Genomic DNA, 23,623 nt, shown 5'->3' on the forward strand with positions numbered 1-23,623 from the left:
AGGAACAAGAAGACTATCCAATGGAAAGGAAGAGGAGGAAAAGTAATAGTAGAAAGATAGATTTGCAGTGCAAGGAAAGGGAAATAGAACTGTTGGAGCTCTGTAGTGGACAAGCACTCGCGAAACATATGAGAGATATAAGGTGACACTTGGGTTGATGATATAGGGTGACACCGGGTACAATACAAGACCACCTCAGGTTTGCATTTGGGCAACATGCTTTACATTTCTGACATGTTAAAAATGGTAGCAGTTGCCCTATATTTGAGATCTCCATGGTATTATATTTCAAGATCAGGCAAAATTACATGTTGTCCTGACTTAGCTCAATGCAAGCTCAACTGTTACCCTGGTGAGAAAGTTCTCCACATCTCTCACCCACTGAAAGCATCTGGTCACAGATTGTTGAGAGAGTATCTAACCATTACTCTCTAGCCACTACTACTGATGAACTCTGGCACAGTTGAAACAGCATGGAATAATGTACCTGTATTTTCCTTACTCAGTCCCACTTGATGACAAGCCAGGCTGGAGCCATTGCTGCTGCCAGAGGTTGCAGCTCTGTGTACTAAATTTCACACTGTGCATACACCCAACAGCTACACATTTAATCATGAATTATTCACACTATACTGAATCTGTAAAATTTCCTTATTTGCTATCCGTCCTGGTGTCGCAATTTTAACGGGCAACAGTGTAGCAAACTATTCATAGAAGTCACTCTCCAAAACACCCTAAAAGGTACCACATCTGGGCCTGTTTATAAAGAGGGTGCTTTTACCTGCAAAATCAATTGGTTTGTGAAAAGAGGAAACCAGCTGAACAATTGATAACTAAAGATGTAACACAAATCGAGCTCTAATTTCAGTTTGTAGGCGAGTCCATTTGCGTGTGGAGCTGCTTCTCTGATTCTATGCATCCATTACATGTCTTGTCTACTTGGTAATCTGGTAGTTATATGCTGTGGGATGTATTTACATGGCAAAAGCTTACAATGAGAAATGTGTGAATGAATTTTGATATTCTCCTCTTGCTTAAAATAATATGACGACGAGATCTAGCCTACTCACTTCAAAACAAAATGATAGATGTGAGATTTCAGTATTTATACTGACACTCCCTTCTCCCCTGATGTGATAGATATCTATGTATATGTGCCCTACTGCAGAACTATGTTCTCTGATTTTATTCACTGCGCACAATTCCACCCACAGGATGAGAAGTGATCTACAAACTGCTATAGTTCTGCAGCAAAGTCTAACAGTTCCCACTCAACTGTGACATTAATCAACCAACAAAAAATTAAGGAGTGTTAACACTTACAATTAGTAAGGGGAACATGGTTTGTTGTGAGCTGTTAATTGTATTCACAGGAAAAAGATGTCTCACATATCTTAACCAATGAATATGCCTGACAGAACTTACATTTCTTAAAAGAATATACAGCAGCACAGCACTAATACCCGAAAGCGAAAGTGCAACAGCGATAGGAACAAGAGGTAACTTAATATTCATTGTTGAGCTAACAACTGGGTTCTTCCATCAATTGTCACAAATGTACGGCCTGCAAATAGTAAGAAATAATGACAAATCAATATAAGTTAATACCCATTATTACACTGAGAATTAGAACAATACACAAATTCACAATCAACGAATTAATTGTAATTTTTAAACACAATACATTGATGGATTTTGCCTCATTTGTGCTCACATTTTTATTCGAATTCTGTTTCACTGATGCAACTTTGGTTAGTTTTGCACTTGTGAAGCATACAAAGTACCTCTGCAGTTTGGCACCACAAAACTGATAGGTCCACTGTCACTGCAACAGAAGAAAAAAAATTAAAAAAACTGGAAAAATATAAATTAAAATCATGAAATAGCATAGTTGATGGTCCTAGTGCCAGTTTACGGGATGCTTAGATAGCATATGCAATATGTTTACAAGTGTTAAAGTATCTATTAACTTGAAAAAAGAGACAGCATTGGTCGTATATTTTTCTATTGCAAAATCAATTTTCTGTCACTGAGTGACCATCTTCAGTGCTATATTGTATAACAAATTGGGATGCACTGTTGTTACTAGGCTTACGGCTCCTCTCAATATCCTATATCCAAGGTGTGCCCAAAAAATCACGAAACGTATTTAAAAAAAAAAAAATATTTATTGCCAATATATGTACAAAGCTTCAGGTGATCTCTGATTAATGCTGCACTGCTCCTCTCAATATCCTATATCCAAGGTGTGCCCAAAAACTCACGAAACGTATTTAAAAAAAAAAAAAAAATGTCTATGTGATTGCCGTAAGCCTAGTAACAACAGTGCATCCCAATTTGTTATACAATATAGCACTGAAGATGGTCACTCAGTGACAGAAAATTGATTTTGCAATAGAAAAATATACGACCAATGCTGTCTCTTTTTTCAAGTATACCTGTTACCTGGTCGTAGTGCACAAGACAACATGGAGTCGCCAATCAATATCTATTAACTGGTATATAATACCGGCCATCTACAGACTTCTGTATAATGCACTCATTTTAATTTGATAAAAAGGAAAAAACCAATTTTTCAAACGGTTTCACAAATGAAACCGTTATAACCAGGGTTAGAATTTTTAGGCACAAATTTCAGATGAAAAAAGGAAGGGGAAAGGTGCTAAAATAAGGTTAAAAAGTGCCTGATTTACTCAACTAATTCAAAAAATTCTAATTTGCAGAATTCTCGTGTGCCTGGCCAGGTCACATAGTAATTCTTCCACAATACTTCAGCAAACAGACAAGTCGCCATCTTCAGGTGATCTCTGATTAATGCTGCACTGCTCCTCTCAATATCCTATATCCAAGGTGTGCCCAAAAACTCATGAAACGTATTTAAAAAAAAAAAAAATTTATTGCCAATATATGTACAAAGCTTAAAAATTCTTCAAAGTAGTTACTGTTGTCTCTCAACACATTTTTACAGCATTTCACCCATGATTGGTGAGCCTCTGGAAGGCCTCAACAGGAACCTCATTTAAGAACATTGCCACAGCCTTTTAGATGACCCCACTGCTCTCAAAACAGCATCCTTTGAGGGTCATTTTAATACTGGGGACCAGGAAGGTGTCCAGTGGAGAGAAATAGGGACTATAGGATGACTGCGGCAGCGCTGTCAAGTTGTGCTTGACCAGGTACTTGCGAACACGCAGAGATGTGCGGCTGGGACCACTGTCGTGACGCAGCAGCCCGGTAGCGGTAACATCTTTTCACACTTGGAGGACCCATTTTCTTAATCTTTCCAGAACATCGACTTGGTCGGTTGGTTTAAAAGAGGGGGGAAGGGACCAAACTATGATGTCATCAGTCCCTTGTTTCAAAGGAAACAATGCCATAAGGGTGAGGATAAGACAATGTGACTTACAACACATAACAGAATGAAAGGAAAACCACGACGACTCCAGGGCAACAAACACTTAAGTGGATAAAAGGGGACAAGAAAACCACAAAGACACAAGAAACAGGTAGAAGAGGTTAAAACAAAAAAGCAGTTTACCATGGCTGGTTGACCATAAGGATAAAAAGGAAAAGCCAGCCATTCCACAACACATTAAAACCTCCACCCTGAAAGCACTAGGGCAGAGGACATACAGGGACAAAGGACATGTGCTAAAACTTAGAGCAAATGATAAAACTCACCCTCATGAATAAAACTTAATCCTAGCGGCTGTTGAGGCATTGTCGCACAACACCCGAAGGTAGGTTGCTTGGAAAGTTAAAAGTCCACCACAGTGTGGCTAAAAGTGGGCTGTCCAGCAAGAGATGAACGACCATCATTTGAGAGCCACAGTGACACCGAGGTGGGTCCTCGCGACGGAGAAGGTAGCCATGCATCAGCCACTTATGGCCAATGTGGAGCCGACACCACAGAGTCCCCGCGAGAGGTGCGCACACAGGTCTTCCAAACATTCGTAGTTCCCTTAATGGCACACAGCTTGTTGTGCATACTGAGGTTAAGCCATTCTGTCTCCCAAAGCTGCAAAACCTTGCAGCATAATACTGAACGCAGGCTAGTTTTAGAGAAGCCAATCTCCATAAGCGGTTTCCAGTAGCCTGTTCAGCCACCATGTCGGCAAGTTCATTGCCTGGGATTCCGACGTGACCTGGGGTCCAGACAAATATCACTGAACGACTGGACTGTTCCAGGGCATAGATGGACTCCTTGATGGTCGCTACCAAAGGATGATGAGGGTAGCTTGTAGGCTGCTCAGGGAGTCAGTACACAGCACAAATGACTCGCCTGGGCATGAGCGGATGTTCTCAAGAGCACGAGATATGGCCACCAGCTCTGCGGTGAAAACACTGCAGTCATCTGGTAAGGAGTTCTGTTTTATATGTCCTCCATGAACATACGCATAGCCAACATGACCATCAGCCATCAAGCTATCAGTGCAAACCACTTCACGGCCCCGGCACATGTTGAGAATCGAGAGGAAGTGACAGCGGAAAGTTGCAGGGTTACCCGAGTCCTTAGGGCCATGTGAAAGGTCCAGGCGAAGCCGCACCCTAGGTGTACACCATGGAGGTGTTTATGAATGAACCTCAAATACAGGTGGTAAAGTCAAGGAATCCAGTTCGGAAAGAAGGGATCACATACAAACTGCAATTGTAAGCTCTGACCTGGGCCGCCGATGAGGGAGATGAACCGCCATTGGCGGGAAAAGGAGACAGTAATTTGGAAGCGCAGGAGAACTACAAACGAGTGCAATGTAACTGGAGAGCAATTGCGCATGCCTAACCTGCAATGGAGGGACTCCAGCCTCCACCAGGACTCTGGTCACCGCTCTCGTCCTAAAAGCTTCTGTTACTAGGAGAACGCCACAGTGGTGCACTGGGTCGAGTACATGCAATGCTGAGGGCACCGCCGAACCATAAACCAGACTCCCATAGTCAAGGCGGGATTGAACAAGGGCTCTGTAGAGCTGTAGCAGCACAGAGCGATCTGCACCGCAGTTGGTGCTGCTCAGGCAGCGGAGGGCATTGAGGGGCTGCCAGCACTTTCACTTAAGCTGACAGAGGTCAGGAAGCCAAGTCAATCAGGTGTCGAAAACCAGTCCTAAGAATCAATACGTCTCCACTACGGTGAGTGGATCGTCATTAAAGTAAAGTTCTGGTTCCGGATGAACAGAACGACGCTGACAGAAGTGCATAACACACAACTTTGTGGCCAAAAACTGGAAACCGTGGGCTACAGCCCGTGACTGCACCTTGTGGATGGCTCCCTGTAGGCACCACTCAGCAACACCAGTACTGGTGGAGTAGTACTAAATGCAGAAGTCATCTGCATACAGAGAAGGTGAGACGGACGGCCCTACAACTGCTGCTAGACCATTAATGGCCACTAAAAACAGAGATACACTCAATACAGAGCCCTGCGGGACCCCATTCTCCTGGATATGGGGGGGGGGGGGGGGGGGGGGAAACTATGGGAGACACCAACTTGGACATGGAAAGTACGAAGCGACAGGAAATTGTGGATAAAAATTGGAGGTGGGCCTCGGAGACACCACTTGTATAACATGGCAAGGATAAGATGTAGCCTGGTCGTGCCATACGCTTTTCGTAAATCAAAAAAGATGGCAACCAGGTGCTGGCATCTGGAAAAGGCTGTTCAGATGGCAGTCTCGATGGACACAAGATTATCAATGGTAGAGCGACCCTGGCACAAGCCACCCTGACATGGAGCCAGTAGGCCATGTGAATCCAGGACCCAACCCAACTGCCAACACACCATACGGTCCAGCAGCTTACAAAGAACGTTGGTGAGGCTGATGGGCTGATAGCTATCCACATCAAGCGGGTTTTTACCAAGTTTAAGCACTGGAATGGTGGTGCCCTCCCACCATTGAGATGGAAAGACACCATTGCACCAGATCCGGTTGAAGATCATGAGATGTCACTTGTAGTCAGATGAGAGATGTTTAATTATCTGAACACCGATCTGGCCCAGGGGCTATGTCGGGGCAATGTGCAAGGGTACTGAGGAGCTCCCACTCTGTAAATGGGATGTTATAGGGTTCACTGTGGTGTGTAGCGAACAAGAGGACTTTCCTTTCCATCCACCATTTGAGGGTGCAAAAATCTGGGGGGGTAGTTCTCTGAGGCAGAGGCTAGAGCATAGTGCTCAGCAATCGCGTTTGTGTCGGTAGATAACACGCCATTGGTGTTAATGCCAGGGTCGCCTGTTGGGATCTGGTACCCAAAAAGACATCTGATCTTTGTCCAGACTTGGGAAGGCTATGAGGTGCTCGAGGGAAGGGTGCCGCTTATGCTCTGTAGAGCTCGCTGATGCTCCTTAATTGCCTCAGCAATTTCCGGCGACCACCAAGGGACCACCTTTCGCTGGGGCACCCTAAAGAGCGAGGGATCGCATTTTCCGTCACAGTAATGGTTGTTGTTGTCACCTGCTCAACCATCATATCGACGTTACTGTGAGGAGGAGATTCAGCGGTGGCAGCAGAGGTGAAAGTTTCCCAGTCTGCCTTGTTTAAAGCCTACTGGACAGGTGTCCATGGGCCTGACCCCAGGCCAGTGACAGGAAGATGGGGAAGTGGTCACTGCCACACAGGTCATGATGTGCTCTCCAGTGGATAGATGGGACAAGTCGTGGGCTGCAAATAGATAAATCAATGGCCGAGTAACTACCACAAGCCACACTGAAATGTGTGGCAGCCCCTGTATTTACGAGGTAGGGATCGAACCGAGACAGTAAAGTTTCGACATCTCTGCCTCGGCCAGTGAGCATGGTGCCACTCCACAAGGGGTTAGGGGCATTAAAATCTCACAAAAGTAGGAAAGGTTAAGGGAGTTGATCAATCAGTGCAGCTAATACATTCAGGGGTACTGCACCATCTGGAGGAAGATATACATTGCAGACAGTTATTTCCTGTGGCGTCCTTCTTCTGACAGCCACAGCTTCAAGAGGGGTTTGAAGGGGCACAATTTTACTACAGACTTAAGTCACTACAGACACAAACTCCACCTGACACTCAATTATAGTGACTACAGTTCTTGAAATATCCCTTATAGCTGCAGAGGGCAGGGGTCCGCATTTCCGGAAACCAGGTTTCCTGGAGGGCAATGCAGAAAGCAGGTGTAAATCTTAACAGTTGCCATAGTTCAGCCAAGCGGTGGAAAAAACTGCCGCAATTTCACTGAGGATGACATCATCGTGAGACTGGGAAGGCATGGATCATTCAATGACAGAGTTTATGCATTAGGTTCACCTGCTCCCACCAACTTATTGCCTGAGCAGCCTACATCCAGTGTGCCTGAGGGTTCGGCGAGATCTGGGTCCTCAGTGGACGCCAGAATCTCCACCTTATCCCCAGACGCAAATCTTAGGTAGCGGTGGTGTGGGTGCCACTGCAATTTCCTTGGTTTTGGGGTCTTCTTTCTGTATTTCTCTCGCTGCTCCTTGGGTTTCTCTGGCTGGGAGGGCTTCTCTGATTCAGTCTCCGGGACTGAGGATGATCATGAAGCGCTACGACCAGCTGCTTTTGGGCCCTTCAGCCACTGGCGGGTGTCATCTTACCCATTAACACAAACCTGGGAAGGGAGTGACCCAACGGACCCCTTCCTGGCAAGAGGAGCCGAAGAAGACTTATGCTTCTCCAGCTCAGAAGTGGGGACTTTTGTCCCCGATGGTTCGGGGGGGGGGGGGGGGGGGGGGGCGCCTTCTGGCTCTTCTGAGAGCTGACTGGAATTCGCGAAACTGATGGGGTACACCTGTTCTCGTAGAGGCGGCGTATGAGGAGGTCATAGTCACAGGATGTAGGCATTCATATTTTCTCTTAGCCTCAGTGTAGGTAAGTCAGTCCAGGGTCTTATATTCCATGATTTTCCTCTCTTTCTGTAAAATCCTGCAGTCTGGCGAGCAAGGTGAATGATTCTCTCCCCAGTTGACACAGATGGGAGGTGGGGCACATGGATTATTGGAATGCGATGGACGTCCACAATCTCGACATGTGATGCTGGAAGTACAGCAGGAACACATATGGCCAAACTTCCAGCACTTGAAGCACCGCAGCAGGGGAGGGATGTATGGTTTGACATCACAGCAGTAGACCATCACCTTGACCTTCTCAGGTAAGGTGTCACGCTCAAAGGCCAAGATGAAGGCATCGGTGGCAACCTGATTATCCCTCGGACCCCGATGGATGCGCCACACGAAATGAACACCTCGCTCCTCTAAATTGGCGTGCAACTCTTCATCAGACTGCAAAAGAAGGTCCCTGTGGAAGATAATACCCTGGACCATATTTAAGCTCGTGGGTGCCATGATGGTAACAGAAACACCCCCCCAACTTGTTACAAGCGAGTAAAGTCTGTGACTGGGCAGAGGATGCTGTTTTTGTCAAGACTGACCCAGATCGCACTTTGGACAAACCCTCCATCTCCCCAAACTCGTCCTCTCAATGCTCTACAAAAAACTGTGGCTTCATCGGAACAAAGGAAGCCCATCAGTTCTTGTACATACGAGGTACTGAGGTGAATAAGGTTCGCTGCCATCCTTAGCCTGGCATTCCTCCCACGGTGTGGCCAGGGAGGGGAATGATTTAGGATTGTACTTTCTTGCATTGTGCCAAGACTTGGAAGGCTCAGAGACTGCTGGTGTTTGATCACCAGCAAGTGATGACGTGGTATGCTTCACCATGCGCCATCTGCCCTGATGCCACCCACTCTGACCAGGGGCCTTCCCCACAGGCGCCGCCCAGCCCCAACATAGGCCACCTGGCAGGATGGCCATTGTTCGGAGTCCCGATGCCAAAGGGTGATGGACATCTACTCCTTGGCATACGTGAGGATTTAACAGTGCAGGCATCAGCAGAGTGATCCCTATGTTGTCAGGGGGCTACAACCAACAGGGTACGTGGCAGCCCCACCACAACAGACTGGCTACCGTGCTGGATGTGGGGTGCAAAGAAGTCCATGGTCATTGTCGATGTAAAAAGCGACAATGCATAGTGCATGGTCGAAAACGCACCCAGGAAGGTGTCTTAGCCCAAGAGATGGAGAATGAGCTGGACTGCAGTGCGACTACGAGAAAGTGTTCGTACATCCATATTTAAATTGGATGATGGTGGGACATCAGCTGCTATAATTTTTATTAAAAATAAAACTCCTCCAGCTGTACTTAAGATTTCATATTTATTTGTCCAAATAAATATGGAATCTTAAGTACAGCTGGAGGAGTTTCTTTTTCAATAAAAATATGAGAAAGTGGGCTAAAGATCTCAAGGCACAATGGACACGATGCACCATGTAAGGCGCCTTCCCCAACTGGCTCGCTTTTCAGGAAAATTTTGAAAAATGGAGGTAAACCCTACAAGGGACCATCACATAAAGGCCAAAACATGTGAGACTCCTTTTAGTGGCCTCTTAAAACAGGGAGGAAAACCTCGGGGGCCTATTCTAATCCCTGGACCTGTAGGGGAAGGAGGGCATCAACTTAGCAAAGAGCATTAACAATCTGTCCTTGGAGTAGAAACTATTTGTGCACCATACCCTTTCTCTCAAAGAAGACAATAAGCACCGTTTCTACCTTGAATTTTTTCACCGTTGCCTTCTCAGGGATGCTGAGGTGTACCATTCCCAACTTAGGCGCTTCATTTCCAGGTCGTATAGGAAAGTCTGTGGCTCATCGCCAGTAATAACATTGTCCAAATAATCTGGTTCAATGACCACATGTTCACACAGTTCACTCGTGATTAACACTAAACTGGCCATTTGTTTGTACGACAGAGTTTTTAGCGCCAGCTTGGTGCACACCTTTCTCATGTGCAACTCCTTCATAGCAGCGCCAAACAAGAAACTTTCTGGAACGTTCAGAGTGTCAGCTAAAAACCAAATACTCAATTGACAGTCAGAATTCAACAATTCATCAGCACAATTCACATTGTATTCATTTCCGTTTGTTGACTGTTTCCAGAGCGAGAGCCATTGTTCACCCCTTCCTAGCCCTCCTTAAACTTCTTCACCCACTTCCTAACTTGCACATAACTCATCGCTGACTCACAATAGGCTTTCTTTAACACTGCACGAGTATCTGATGGCTTTTTATCGAACTTTGCGCAGAACTTGATTGGCCAACATTGTTTGACTGAATCATGACAAAGTCATGAAACAGAGATGCACTTATTGAATGATGCTGATGCTACTGGAGCTCTGAGCAGACTGAACTTTGGTGCCCTGTAAAGATCGTCCAAGTGCACTGTGACCAATAGCAGCGTGGCAAAAAAATATATTTCATGACTTTTTGGACACACCTTGTATACTGTCTGTTACCTCCTCCACCACCTCACTCGGCAGCCACCACAGTGGTGGTGATGAGGGAAGTGGTGATTTGATCTGCGCTCTGACCTGCAGTGTCTGCACTACCGCTGTTGGACATGGACGCCACTGTCTGGGAACATCTCTATCTTTCCAGGTTCAGTGCAGGGTTCCACACCTGACCCAGTTGCAGGCCACTAAATTTATTAATTATACCATCTTGAAGTCTGATTTTGATGGCCTCTTTACTTACAGAATCATGCCTGACTATCAAATCAGCCATGGCCAACCACAGTATAACAACTGGCTACACTTTGGATCACGAAAACACTATAATATTTAGGTAATCTTCCTCCTTCTGAGACTTCGCGATTTAAAGAGGTCATTGAAATCAGATTGTAAGAATGGGTAATAAATGAAAATAGTGGGCTGCAACTCAGCAGGCATGGAACCCTGCACTGAACCTGGAAAGGTGGGTACATGCTCGACAGTGACAGGGTGGACACTGCATGCTGGAACATGGACCGAAGTGCCACTTCGCCCACCACTGCCACCATCTGCCGCAAGTGGCTGCATAGACAGTGAGTGGAGCGAGATGGTGGAGGGCATAATGGCCAGCCTACGGAGGCCACCAAGGGGAGCAGCGGAGGATTCATCAGGGACCACCACCATTCATCACGTACCGACTGAAGGTGGCAATGTGTGTCTCAGCCGAAGTATCATGGAGGAATTACGATATGACCTGGCTGGACACCTGAGAAGTCTATAAATTAGAATTATGCTGGGAAAACATCAGATCACATATCAAGCACCTTTACAGGGAGAAAATGCTTCAACAGATGAAAATGTTGGACAAGCTGCAGAACAAGGAGGAGCAGCTGCTCTGCTAACTCACATTCCTGATTAGATGTTGAGATGGCACCACGATACCACATCAGGGCTACAGCAGTCATTTGCACCACAAAACAATCCAGCTTGGTGCTGGTGAAAGAAAGAATCCGCTATACTCAATGCCGTTTGGACACCATCTCGGAAGATATCAGAGGTCCACCTCAAGACAGCTTTAGCTCTCTCTCCCACATCATGGAAATGTGTTGAGGCTGTCACAGGGTACAGGCGGACAGCATATGAGGAAAGCCACCACTAAACAGTTGTTGAAGTCTGAATGGTCTGCAGCATGGTAGAAAACCACCCAAGAACCACTTAAGCATACCGTGATCAATCACCAACTGTGGACATCATAAGAGTGAGAAACATGTCATCTATGCTCTATCAGCTGATGAGGCCGAATAAATATGCTGTGAAACACTTTGCACGCTCACCAGGGCTACAGCACTGAAGTGTAACCTTTCAAAGGCAGAGAGAGAGAGGCCACCTGCAACTTATACAATGATGCTGAGCTGGTTGTTCTGCTTGCTAACATAGGGAGCTCTGTGGTACTGCCCCTGCACTCAAAATATAAACAGAGGGTGTATGAACTTCTCGACGACACCGTGTAAAGGAAGATAGGAGGAGACCTGACATGTCACCTCCAGAGAAGAAGCATTGAAAGTATTTGCAGTACCTTTGATGCAAGAATTGCCAGAAAGCTTTGACCACAAGCTGCTGCACCACCAACATTGTATGGTCTGCCAAAGGTCCACAAAGAGAATATCCTACTGAGTCTGACAGTAACATATGAGCAGCAACACATGGATTGGCCAAACATCTGACTGATTTTCTGAGTCCATTTGTGGGAAAATGTGAACATCACATTAGCAAATCTACTCACTTTGTAAAACATCTACAAGAACTTCGCCTCCACAACTGTGACTTGTTGGTGGGTTTCAGTGAGTGATTCTCTTCACCAGCATACCATTGAAGGACTCCATGGAACTGATAAGGAAGAAATTTGACACCAATCTGACAAGGCTCTTTAAGTTTGTACTCTCTTCAATGTATCTCCTACTCCATTGTAACTACTATGAACAGACAGATGGCATCACTACGGGACGTCCCGTCGTCAGTTGTGGTGAATTTGTTCATGGAGAACTATGATGAGAATGCCCTGGGTCAAGCTCATTGTTTCTATCACTACATGAATGACATCTTCGTCATTTGGCCACGTGGATGGGACAGCTTAAGCAAATTTCTCCAACATCTCAACTTGCAGCAATCCCACATTCAGTTTATGGTGGAAGTGGAACAGGATGCTGCCTGCCCTTATGTTTTTTGATGTCCTAGTGAAATGGGAACCTGATGGCAACCTGGGACACAGTGTGTACAGGAAGCCTAGACACACTGATCTGTATGTGCATGTCTCCAGGTGTCACAACAACTCAGTCTGAAAGCAATTTATGCACACTCATTCACAGTGCACAATCAGTCTGTGACCAGTGGTGAAGGTGTTTTATAAAAAGGGAGAAAGGGATAAAGTACACAATTTTAGACCTATTTCTATGCCATCAGTGTTTGCTAAAGTTATTGAAAAGGCAGTTTATGTAAGGATAATTGATCATTTTATATCACTCGATAGGCTATCAAATGTACAGTTCAGCTTTAGAAGTCGTTTAACAACTGAAAGTGCTATATTCTCTTATCTCTGTGAGGCACTGGATGGGTTAAACAAAAGGTTTCGAAATTAAGCATATTTTTTGATTTAACTAAGGCGTTTGATTGTATTGATCACAAAATATTGCTCCAGAAGTTGGACCATTATGGAATATGGGGAGTAGCTCCAAATTAGTTCACCTCTTACTTTAGCAACAGACTGCAAAAGGTCATCATTTACAGTGCTGAGAATGGCTGTGATTTGGGGTCTGAGTGGGGTATGGTCAAATGGCGGTGCAACATAGGATCGGTTTCAAATAGTGCAGTTCATGACAAAAGTTAATGGCTTGTAGAAAATTAACACTAAATCATAGTAAGACTCAGTTTTTACAGATTCTAAAACACAATTCAACAAAACCTGGCTTTTAATTTCACAGAATAAACATATGATTAGTGAAACTGAACAGTTCAAATTTCTAGGTGTTCAGGTAGGTAGCAAACTGTCATGGAAAGCCCACGTTCAGGATCTTATTCAAAGACTTAATGCTGCCATTTTCACTATTCAAATGGTATCTGAAGTAAGTGACCATTCGACATGAAAAGTAGTCTACTTTGCTTATTTTCATTTGCTTATGTCATATGGTATTATGTTTTGGGGTAACTCTTCCCATTCTAAAAGGATATTTTTGGCTCAGAAATGATATATATTTTCTTTACTGTTGTTTCTTGTTAACAATCGTCGCAACTTATTCTCAAGAATTAGCAGCTTTCACCTCAGTTAATACTCAACAGAAATCCATTCTGGATTTGAATAACACTTCTTTAACTCTTGTGCAGAAAGGTGTGTGGTATACTGTTGCATCCATTTTCAGTAAGCTACTACAAGAATTCAAGAATCTTAACAGTAATCCACATGCTTCCAAATTGAAACTGAAGAGTTTTCTCAAGGATCACTCCTCCTGTTTAGGAGTTCCTTGAAAAATTAAGGTGATAATTATGTTATATTGTTGATTGCCTTTACTTAAACTTACGGCTTGACTTTTTTTGGGTTCATAAACATTTTATTCTATCTGTTATTTAATGTAGGATGGGTACTAAAGTCACTGAAACGTTGTGACAAGATGACGCCACCACTCGGCTGATAACCCAAGAAGAATTCATTAATGCACAAATTGTATCTACAGACCAGAATAGTGGTGTAAATTCCTTAGAGAAATTAAGACTTAAGAACTACCACACTATGAACCTAACAATTTTGTAATGATGATGAAAAATGTTCTGAGATTATGAATTTTGCAGCAGTCAAAACAAGTTGCGTTACTCTTTAAACATACTGTGTCAGAGACAGAAGAAAGGAAGAAAGTGGATTTATTTAAGAAGATGCCTGGGAGAAAATATAAATATCAAAGAGACCTTCCAGTAGTAGGTTTTTATATTACTAACAGCAATAACTCAGCTATCACAATCATTTTCCGAAGGAAGGAAAATTGTTGCACTGAAACTATGAAATATACAATCATTAAGATATTTTATTCCCCCAGTTTGCTATATATTTTATGATGGTTTACCATCATTTCCCACAGCGATATAGATGACCGTACCGTAGGTGCAACCACAACGGAAGGGTATCTGTTGAGAGGCCACACAAACGTGTGGTTCCTGAAGAGGGGCAGCAGCCTTTTCAGTAGTTGCAGGGGCAACAGTCTGGATGATTGACTGATCTGGCCTTGTAACACTAACCAAAACAGCCTTGCTGTGCTGGTACTGCAAACGGCTGAAAGCAAGGGGAAACTACAGCCGTAATTTTTACCGAGGGCATGCAGCTTTACTGTATGGATAAATGATGATGGCGTCCTCTTGTGTGAAATATTCCGGAGGTAAAATAGTCCTCCATTCGGATCTCCGGGCAGGGACTATTCAGAAGGACGTCGTTATCAGGAAAAAGAAAACTGGCGTTCTACAGATCGGAGCATGGAATGTCAGATCCCTTAACCGGGCAGGTAGATTAGAAAATTTAAAAAGGGAAATGGATAGGTTAAAGTTAGATATAGTGGGAATTAGTGAAGTTCGGTGGCAGGAGAAACAAGACTTTTGGTCAGGTGAATACAGAGTTATAAATACAAAGTCAAATAGGGGTAATGCAGGAGTAGGTTTAACAATCAATAAAAAAAATAGGAGTGCGGGTAAGCTACTGCAAACAGCATAGTGAACGCATTATTGTGGCCAAGATAGACACGAAGCCCACGCCTACTACAGTAGTACCAGTTTATTTGCCAACTAGCTCTGCGGATGATGAAGAAATTGAAGAAATGTATGATGAGATAAAAGAAATTATTCAGGTAGTGAAGGGAGACGAAAATTTAATAGTCATGGATGACTGGAATTCGAAAGTAGGAAAAGGGAGAGAAGGAAACATAGTAGGTGAGTATGGATTGGGGCTAAGAAATGAAAAAGGAAGCCTTCTGGTAGAATTTTGCACAGGGCATAACTTAATCATAGCTAACATTTGATTCAAGAATCATAAAAGAAGGTTGTATACATGGAAGAAGCCTGGAGATACAAGAAGATATCAGATAGATTATATAATGGCAAGACAGAGATTTAGGAACCATGTCTTAAATTGTAGAGGGGCAGATATGGACTCTGACCACAATCTATTGGGTATGAACTGTAGATTAAAACTGAAGAAACTGAGAAAAGGTGGGAATTTAAGGAGATGGGGCCTGGATAAACTGACTAAACCAGAGATTGTACAGAGTTTCAGGGAGAGCATAAGGGAACAATTGACAGGAATGGGGGAAAGGAGTACAGTAGAAGAAGAATGGGTAGCTCTGAGGGATGAAGTAGTGAAGGCAGCAGAGGATCAAGTAGGTAAAAAGACGAGGGCTAGTAGAAATCCTTGGGTAACAGAAGAAATATTGAATTTAATTGATGAAAGGAGAAAATATAAAAATGCAGTAAATGAAGCAGGCAAAAAGGAATACAAACATCTCAAAAATGAGATTGACAGAAAGTGCAAAATGGCTAAGCAGGGATGGCTAGAGGACAAATGTAAGGATGTAGAGGCTTATCTCACTAGGGGTAAGATAGATACTGCCTACAGGAAAGTTAGAGAGACCTTTGGAGAAAAGAGAGCCACTTGTATGAATATCAAGAGCTCAGATGGAAACCCAGTTCTAAGCAAAGAAGGGAAAGCAGAAAGGTGGAAGGAGTATATGGAGGGTCTATACAAGGGCGATGTACTTGAGGACAATACTATGGAAAAGGAAGAGCATGTAGATGAAGATGAAATGGGAGATACGATACTGCGTGAAGAGTTTGATAGAGCACTGAAAGACCTGCGTCGAAACAAGGCCCCAGGAGTAGACAATATTCCATCAGAACTACTGATGGCTTTGGGAGAGCCAGTCCTGACAAAACTCTACCATCTGGTGAGCAAGATGTATGAGACAGGCGAAATACCCTCAGACTTCAAGAAGAATATAGTAATTCCAGTCCCAAAGAAAGCAGGTGCTGACAGATGTGAAAGTTACCGAACTATCAGTTTAATAAGTCACAGCTGCAAAATACTAACGCGAATTCTTTACAGATGAATGGAAAACTGGTAGAAGCCGACCTCGGGGAAGATCAGTTTGGATTCCGTAGAAATGTTGGAACACATGAGGCAATACTGACCTTACGACTTATCTTAGAAGAAAGATTAAGGAAAGGCAAACCTACATTTCTAGCATTTGTAGACTCAGAGAAAGCTTTTGACAGTGTTGACTGGAATACTCTCTTTCAAATTCTAAAGGTGGCAGAGGTAAAATACAGGGAGCTAAAGACTATTTACAATTTGTACAGAAACCAGATGGCAGTTATAAAGAGTTGAGTGGCATGAAAGGGAAGCAGTGGTTGGGAAGTCTGTATATTGAGCAAGCAGTAAAGGAAGCGAAAGAAGGTATTAAAATCCATGGAGAAGAAATAAAATCTTTGAGGTTTGCTGATGACATTGTAATTCTGTCAGAGACAGCAAAGGACTTGGAAGAGCAGTTGAATGGAATGGACAGTGTCTTGAAAGGAGGATACAAGATGAACATCAACAAAAGCAAAACGAGGATAATGGAATGTAGTCGAATTAAGTCAGGTGATGCTAAGGGAATTAGATTAGGAAATGAGACACTTAAAGTAGTAAAGGAGTTTTCCTATTTGGGGAGCAAAATAACTGATAATGGTCGAAGTAGAGAGGATATAAAATGTAGACTGGCAATGGCAAGGAAAGTGTTTCTGAAGAAGAGAAATTTGTTAACATCGAATATAGATTTAAGTGTCAGGAGGTCGTTTCTGAAAGTATTTTTATGGAGTGTAGCCATGTATGGAAGTGAAACATGGACGATAAATAGTTTGGACAAAAAGAGAATAGAAGCTTTCGAAATGTGGTGCTACAGAAGAATGCTGAAGATTAGATGGGTAGATCACATAACTAATGAGGAGGTATTGAACAGAACTGGGGAGAAGAGGAGTTTGTGGCACAACTTGAGAAGAAGGGACCGGTTGGTAGGACATGTTCTGAGGCATCACGGGATCACAATTTTAGCATTGGAGGGCAGCGTGGGTCATAGAGGCAGACCAAGAGATGAATACACTAATCAAATTCAGGAGGATGTAGGTTGCAGTAAGTACTGGGAGATGAAGAAGCTTGCACAGGATAGAGTAGCATGGAGAGCTGCATCAAACCAATCTCAGGACTGAAGACCACAACAACAAAAACAACCATCATTTCAAGGAACAATCAGCTTTACAAAAATGCAGCACTAAAACAGAAATCTTTAATTTTACACAAAATCAAAGTGTTTATTGGATAAAAATCCTTGTACCATTATTACCACAAGAACCTAGTGCCAGTTAATTTTGTTATATTGTGGAACTTGAATGTTTGACTGTTGGCCAACCAGGAGTTCCAGTAGTATCTAACTAATAGCCCCCAATGTAATGTGTTCTCCTCCCCCTTCTCTTCATATACTTACAGTGACATCATTTTGATAAAAAAAAAAGTGGTGTTTAGTGATTGTGTACATAAATTAAAAAATAGAACAGCTATGCCATTCCATAACATACTTTCATAGCATAATGCCTGTTAGTGGAACACCATTTACCTACATTCCATGAGAAACAATAGTAACCTCCTCCATTATAAAAGGCTGCTGACACAGTTTCCCAGACAGGCAGGTGTAAAAGTATGAAGAATGTCATTTTCAATTATGATGTTTGTAAGATTGTACATGATAAAAGAGCACTCCACAAATGTATAAATTGTTAAGAAACGAGACCTGTAATTATGTGTCTGGATTTATGAATTAAACTTTTAATTATGTTTTAGCATTTATGTGTATTAGTGTTTTAATGTTGTAATAAGCTGACATGTGTACCATTGTCGTAAATCATATGCACTATTAAATTTTTATTCCAGTGTCGTGTTAACATTCATGATAACTCCATCAGTAAGTTTATGAACAGATCTATTTTCTTCGTAAATGAAATAGCGTTTTCTTCCAGTACTGCGATTAGACAATAGCCGTACCTGTATGTATCACTGTTAAAATGTGTAAATAGATCTAGGAAAACAAATCGGTCTTCTTGGAGGCATGGGTAAGTATAAATACCTAACAAAGGCGAATTCCCCTGAATCAATGGTTCAACTACGAAATGATGTGTTACAATTATGACTGCAAATACACCGGCTTGAGTCTAAACTCACTCCATATTTATTTTGCGTCTGTATTGCACGACTGTGGCGACCATGAAAACGTTTAGCTTGTGAAGCCGACGGATGGAGGCTACTATTTTCTACGACATTTCTGTTTTTTACTTTATTTCAAAGCGGAAAACAGGATATTAAAAATCACAGAGTATTTTTAATCTAGCAAATGGCAGTTTGAATTATCATGGTAAATATTATGTATACAGTGACTGATTAAATGTCTTAAACTGTGATACCAAATAATCCTACAGTTTTAGATAGAATATGATGCAAACACTTAAGAAAAAATTAACTTACCTTCTATGTACCTTCAGACGCAACACTCCACGCTTTCAAGCAAACAAGCGACAAGGTGGGTCATACACATAAACATAGTGATGACACAATATCATTGTAATCCCGTCGAACTGATCACTATGCGAATATCGGACTGTTATCTTGAAACTTGTAAGGTAATGCTTTTTAATTAGCAACGGAAAAATCACTTAAAATCTATTATTTATATTTACTTAGTACTCTTTTTCAAATATCACATTCTGTTGTTTCGCTTTCACCAAATTACAGCAGGTTTGCCAACTAGCGACACATACGAAAAAGATACCATTGGATACGTCTGATATTACAGTGTTTTCCTTTTTCCCCATTCGTGATATTTTCTCGTGGGAACTGTTAAGTACATAAACATTTTTTATTTATGTTTATATTTTATCTGGCAAGAGGTAGCAATTTAATGGTTTTAATTTGAAGGTTCAGCTACATTCACGGTAAAATGCATCATATTTCTACATCTGTATCAACACTCCGCAAACTACAATGAAATGCATGGCAGAGGGTATTATCCAATGTACCAGTCAGGGTTTCTTCCCATTCCATTCATATATGAAGCAAACAAGGATGATTGTTGAAATGTCTCTGCACCTTTTAATAAAACTAACATTGTCCCCACGACCCTGTAAGGGGATTGAAATATATTCCTAGAGACATCATTCAAAGCCAATTCTTGAAGCTTTGTAAGTAGGCTTCCTTGAATCAGGCTGTATCTGTCCTCGAGTGTTTACCAGTTGAGTTTCGTCAGCATCTCTGTGACAGCCTCAAACAGGTCAAACAAACATTTGATCATATGTGCTGCTGTCCGCTGCACAATTTTTTTTCTTTATTGTGATTTCATTCCCCTGCCCCATATGGGCAGGGGAGGGCTGTCAGCGGCACAATCCACTGCTCTTCAGCCGAGTGACGTGACAGCTAACACAAGAAGAAAATGTTACATATAAAGGCGATAAAAAAGGGGGACAGAAAACAGAGGAAGGGGAGATAATGGAGGTAAAAAACACTGAAATGGAGACGTTCATGGGGGGACATTTAAAAAAGTCGACATAAAGTTAAAAAACACAGTTGGCGATTTGTAGAGCACAAAAAAGACACTGAAGTCACACACACAGGTTAAAAGTTGTCCACAGTATTAAAAACACTCCAGAACAACACACTTTAAACCCACTTGGAGCACACACGATTAAGAATAAAACTGCCAGGTGGGACCTGCCAAGGGAGAGGCCTGAGAGGATGGAAAAGGAGGGGAGAGCAAGGTGCAGCAGGGAAGGGCTGGGATGAAAAGATTAGGGGCATCAGCAGTTGCACCAAGAGACAGGAGATAGGTGGGGCAGGAGATGAAGAGGGAAGACAAGGCAGGAGGGAGTGCAGAGACACTGAAGGGGAGCACAGGAGAGGGAGGGGGCGTTGGAAGTGAAGTCCGCTCAGCAGAAGGGAGGGGGGGGGGAGAGGGAGCCCTGAGGAGGCAGGAGGAAGGTGGAGTTACAGTTGGTAGGAAGGGTAGATGTCAGGGCAAAGTTCATCATCCAGGAGGGGTAGATGCTGGAAGTTGTGTTGGGAAAGTAGGAGGCGGGTGTGAAGATGGAGAGAGGGTGGGACACAATGGTAAAGGCGCAGCAATAGGCTGGGGGTGGAGAGGAAGGGAGACACCAGGGGGTGAGGAGGATCAAGGCTGCGGACAATATACAGGGTGTGGATGTGTTCAAGGAATAGGAGAAGGTGGAAGAAGGGGATGAGATCGTAGAGCATGCACGTGGGGGACGGTAGGCGGATGTGGAAGGCGAGGCAGAGTGCATGGTGTTCGAGAATTTGGAGGGCTTTATAGAACCTGGGAGGGACAGAAATCCAAGCAACACTGGCATAACAAAGGATGGGGCGGATCAAGGATTTGTATGTGTGACAGATGGTGGAAGGATGCAGACCCCATGTCCGGCCAGACAGGAGTTCCTTTGTACTATATTCTGTTCATCATTAGAATAGACTAGACGTAAACATTATACCATGTATTCTTGCGCGTTTTCTCGAATCTCGATTTCATTTCACGTGTAGCGGAAGCCAACCTGTGTCCAGTACAGTCAATGACGATCATAAGGATACGTTTTATGCAATGTTACATGCACATAGACTGAGTGATAATGCGGGACCACAGCTTTAGTGGCGCATTAAGCTTGGACTGCACAGGTCAGCCAGCTGGTCCAACTAACCTGTACTGATGTGAGTTGTTGCAGTTCAGACGTTAGAACAGGCAAACAAACAAACAATATAGCTTCCAATGTCATTTAATTTTTAAAGAAAATCCGGCAAAACTGCAGCACTACCACACGCATCTTAGGCTAACAGATGCAAAGAATAAAATGTTCTCTTTCTCACATAGCACAGTATTCTAATTGCAAACAAGAGTGATGGAAATTCCTAACTTGAACACAGGGTAGTTCTTCTGAGAGAGCTATGTGTGATGCAAAAGCATAGAGCAGGAATTTCACCATGTTGTTGAATACTGAAGCTGCTGAAGATATTAATTACAGTCAGTTGTCTGGTATAGAATAGAATAGACGTTTATTGCCTTGCGACATACAATTTTAAGCCATTGACTTAATGTACAGGAGACTTGTCAAAACACAATAACTGGTTTACAATTTTCCTTATAATACCAGTAATATAATACACAGTACTGAATAATTACTTAATTAAGCAATCAATAATTTTTCTTCAAAAGTAACATACTTTTAAAAAGTAACAGTCCTAAGAACTTGCTCTCTTCAGCTGAAATTTTCAGGTTGTCATTTATGAATTCTTCTACTGAATAGTAACATTTCTGCACGAGTTTTTCATATAAGGATTTTTTCAGTGTTTCTAAATTTATGCTGAGCAATTCGCTTCCTTCAACTTTGATATAAATATTCATACCGACATAATGTGGAGTTTGTGCATAAAGTTTTAAATGGTGGGTGGAGAGCATAAACTCGTTTTGATTTCTGGTGTTGTAATCATGTTGAGACTGATTTGCTACAAATAAATAAGTTTTACTGTGTATAAAGATAATCAGCTCATAAACGTATAGTGAGGGAACATTTAATATACTAAGATTTTTTAGGAGTGGGCTGCATGATTTTCTTCACCCTACACTGTGCATATTTCTAATGATGGTTTTCTGAAGTTTTATTATTCGACAAATATGGTGTGAGTTACCCCAGAATACAATTCCATACCTTAACACTGGCTCAAAGTAGCTTTGACAATCTACCTTTCTTATGCCCATACTGGTAGCATTGTACAATATCCTCATTGCAAATGCTAGGCCATTTAATTTATTTGCAAGGTACTGTATATGGCATCCCCACGATAGATTTTTGTCTAGGGATTTCACACAGTTTCCCAGTTTCTGTGACTGACCTGAATGTCATTTAATTTTGCTTGTTTTCTTTTGAATTGCATCAACTGAGTCATGTTTAATTTTAACCCATTTAAATCAAACCAGGTATCTAATTTTTCTTAAGTATTTAATACAGTTTGTGGAAATTGATCAGTACTATTACTTTCAATGATTTAAGATGTGTCATCTGCAAATAAATCTGAATGACACTTAATATTGAGTGGCAGGCCATTTACATAAAATAGAACAGAATGGGACCTAAGACGGCACCTTGGGGTACTCCATGTGAAATGGTTTTCCATTTTGAAGTATAAGTTCCTCTCTCTGATGATATAACCACTCTTTGTCTTCAGTTGGTTAGATAGGACTTAAATCATTCTAATACTGTGAACCTAATTCAATACTTTTCCAGTTTACAGAATAGCAAGGAGTGATTCACACCATCAGAGGCCTTTGATGTGCCGCAAAAAATTCCTGTGGCATTCAGTGAGTTGTCTAGAGATGAGCTAATTTATCAACAAAATTATTTATAGCAGATACTGTGGTTTTGCCTATTTGAAATGCATACTGATTTTGTGAGATTTTAAAAATTTTTCTATGAAATTTTGAATTCGTATGGTAGCTACCTTTAAAAATATTTTTGATAGTGATGGAAGAAGAGAGACTGGGCGATAGTTTCCCATATGTTCTTTTGTGGTAATGACTTAGTTCCTTCTTTATCAGTATCCGAGAAATACCTTTCAGTTCTGGAACTATTGATAATGAATCATTCAACAATAGAGATGGGTAGTTTGTGAACAAACAGGTGCAAAGGAACGGTTCACCAAGATGAACGAAAGGGCCGAGGAACGAATTCCAAGGAACAATCGGTTCATAGTTCACTTCGGTCTTGGCGGTCTACTTATAGTACCCAGGAACAAGGAACGATCAGTTCATAGTTCACTTCGGTCGCAGCGGTCTACTTATAGTTCCCGGGAACAAGGAACGATCGGTTCATAGTTCAATAGTTCACTTTGGTCACGGAGCTCACTTCGGCAGTTCTTGTTCCAGCCTTGGTCACGTGCTCATCTCAGTCTCGGTCTCCCTTGGCCGCACTCGTCGTTCTTCACATGACCACCTGTCTCAGTTCCACTGCCGACTGCTCCTAGTTAGTTTAGTATCCAGTTGTTCGTTTCGTTCACTACGCTCGCCTATTTTACATGTGTTCCAAACTGTTCTTGCCCTTGGGTCTGGCTATTCAGCATCCACGACCGGTAATCAAAAAGTATTTTATAGTTACGTAAATTACATAAAAATTACATTGTATGTAATAGGTACGTCTTTTCAGGTAACAAAAGAGT

The 23,623-nt window shown here is 42.5% G+C and overlaps 2 protein-coding genes across 3 annotated transcripts in view; one reads left to right on the plus strand and one right to left on the minus strand.

Annotated features, from left to right (window-relative positions):
- Window positions 1-23,623, minus strand: part of LOC126162730 (tudor and KH domain-containing protein homolog) — a 393,959-nt gene that overhangs the window by 63,379 nt on the left and 306,957 nt on the right. The window contains exons 1-3 of one of the 2 annotated variants that reach the window (XM_049919392.1): window positions 18,881-19,152; window positions 1,715-1,825; window positions 1,426-1,564 (exon numbers count right to left, since the gene is read on the minus strand). In XM_049919392.1, coding sequence (XP_049775349.1) covers window positions 1,426-1,515 — 90 coding nt within the window. In that variant the 5' untranslated portion in view covers window positions 1,516-1,564; window positions 1,715-1,825; window positions 18,881-19,152. Of the gene's footprint in view, window positions 1-1,425; window positions 1,565-1,714; window positions 1,826-18,880; window positions 19,153-23,623 lie in introns of those variants that run through there. The other variant, XM_049919393.1, reaches the window with a different exon arrangement.
- Window positions 19,188-23,623, plus strand: part of LOC126162732 (15-hydroxyprostaglandin dehydrogenase [NAD(+)]-like) — a 119,868-nt gene continuing 115,432 nt past the window's right edge. The window contains exon 1 of the mRNA XM_049919396.1: window positions 19,188-19,256. The gene's annotated coding sequence lies outside the window, so the exon portion shown is untranslated. The remainder of the gene's footprint in view (window positions 19,257-23,623) is intronic.

Source organism: Schistocerca cancellata, chromosome 2 (genome assembly GCF_023864275.1).
Source record: "Schistocerca cancellata isolate TAMUIC-IGC-003103 chromosome 2, iqSchCanc2.1, whole genome shotgun sequence".
In the NCBI taxonomy this organism is placed as follows: domain Eukaryota; kingdom Metazoa; phylum Arthropoda; class Insecta; order Orthoptera; family Acrididae; genus Schistocerca; species Schistocerca cancellata.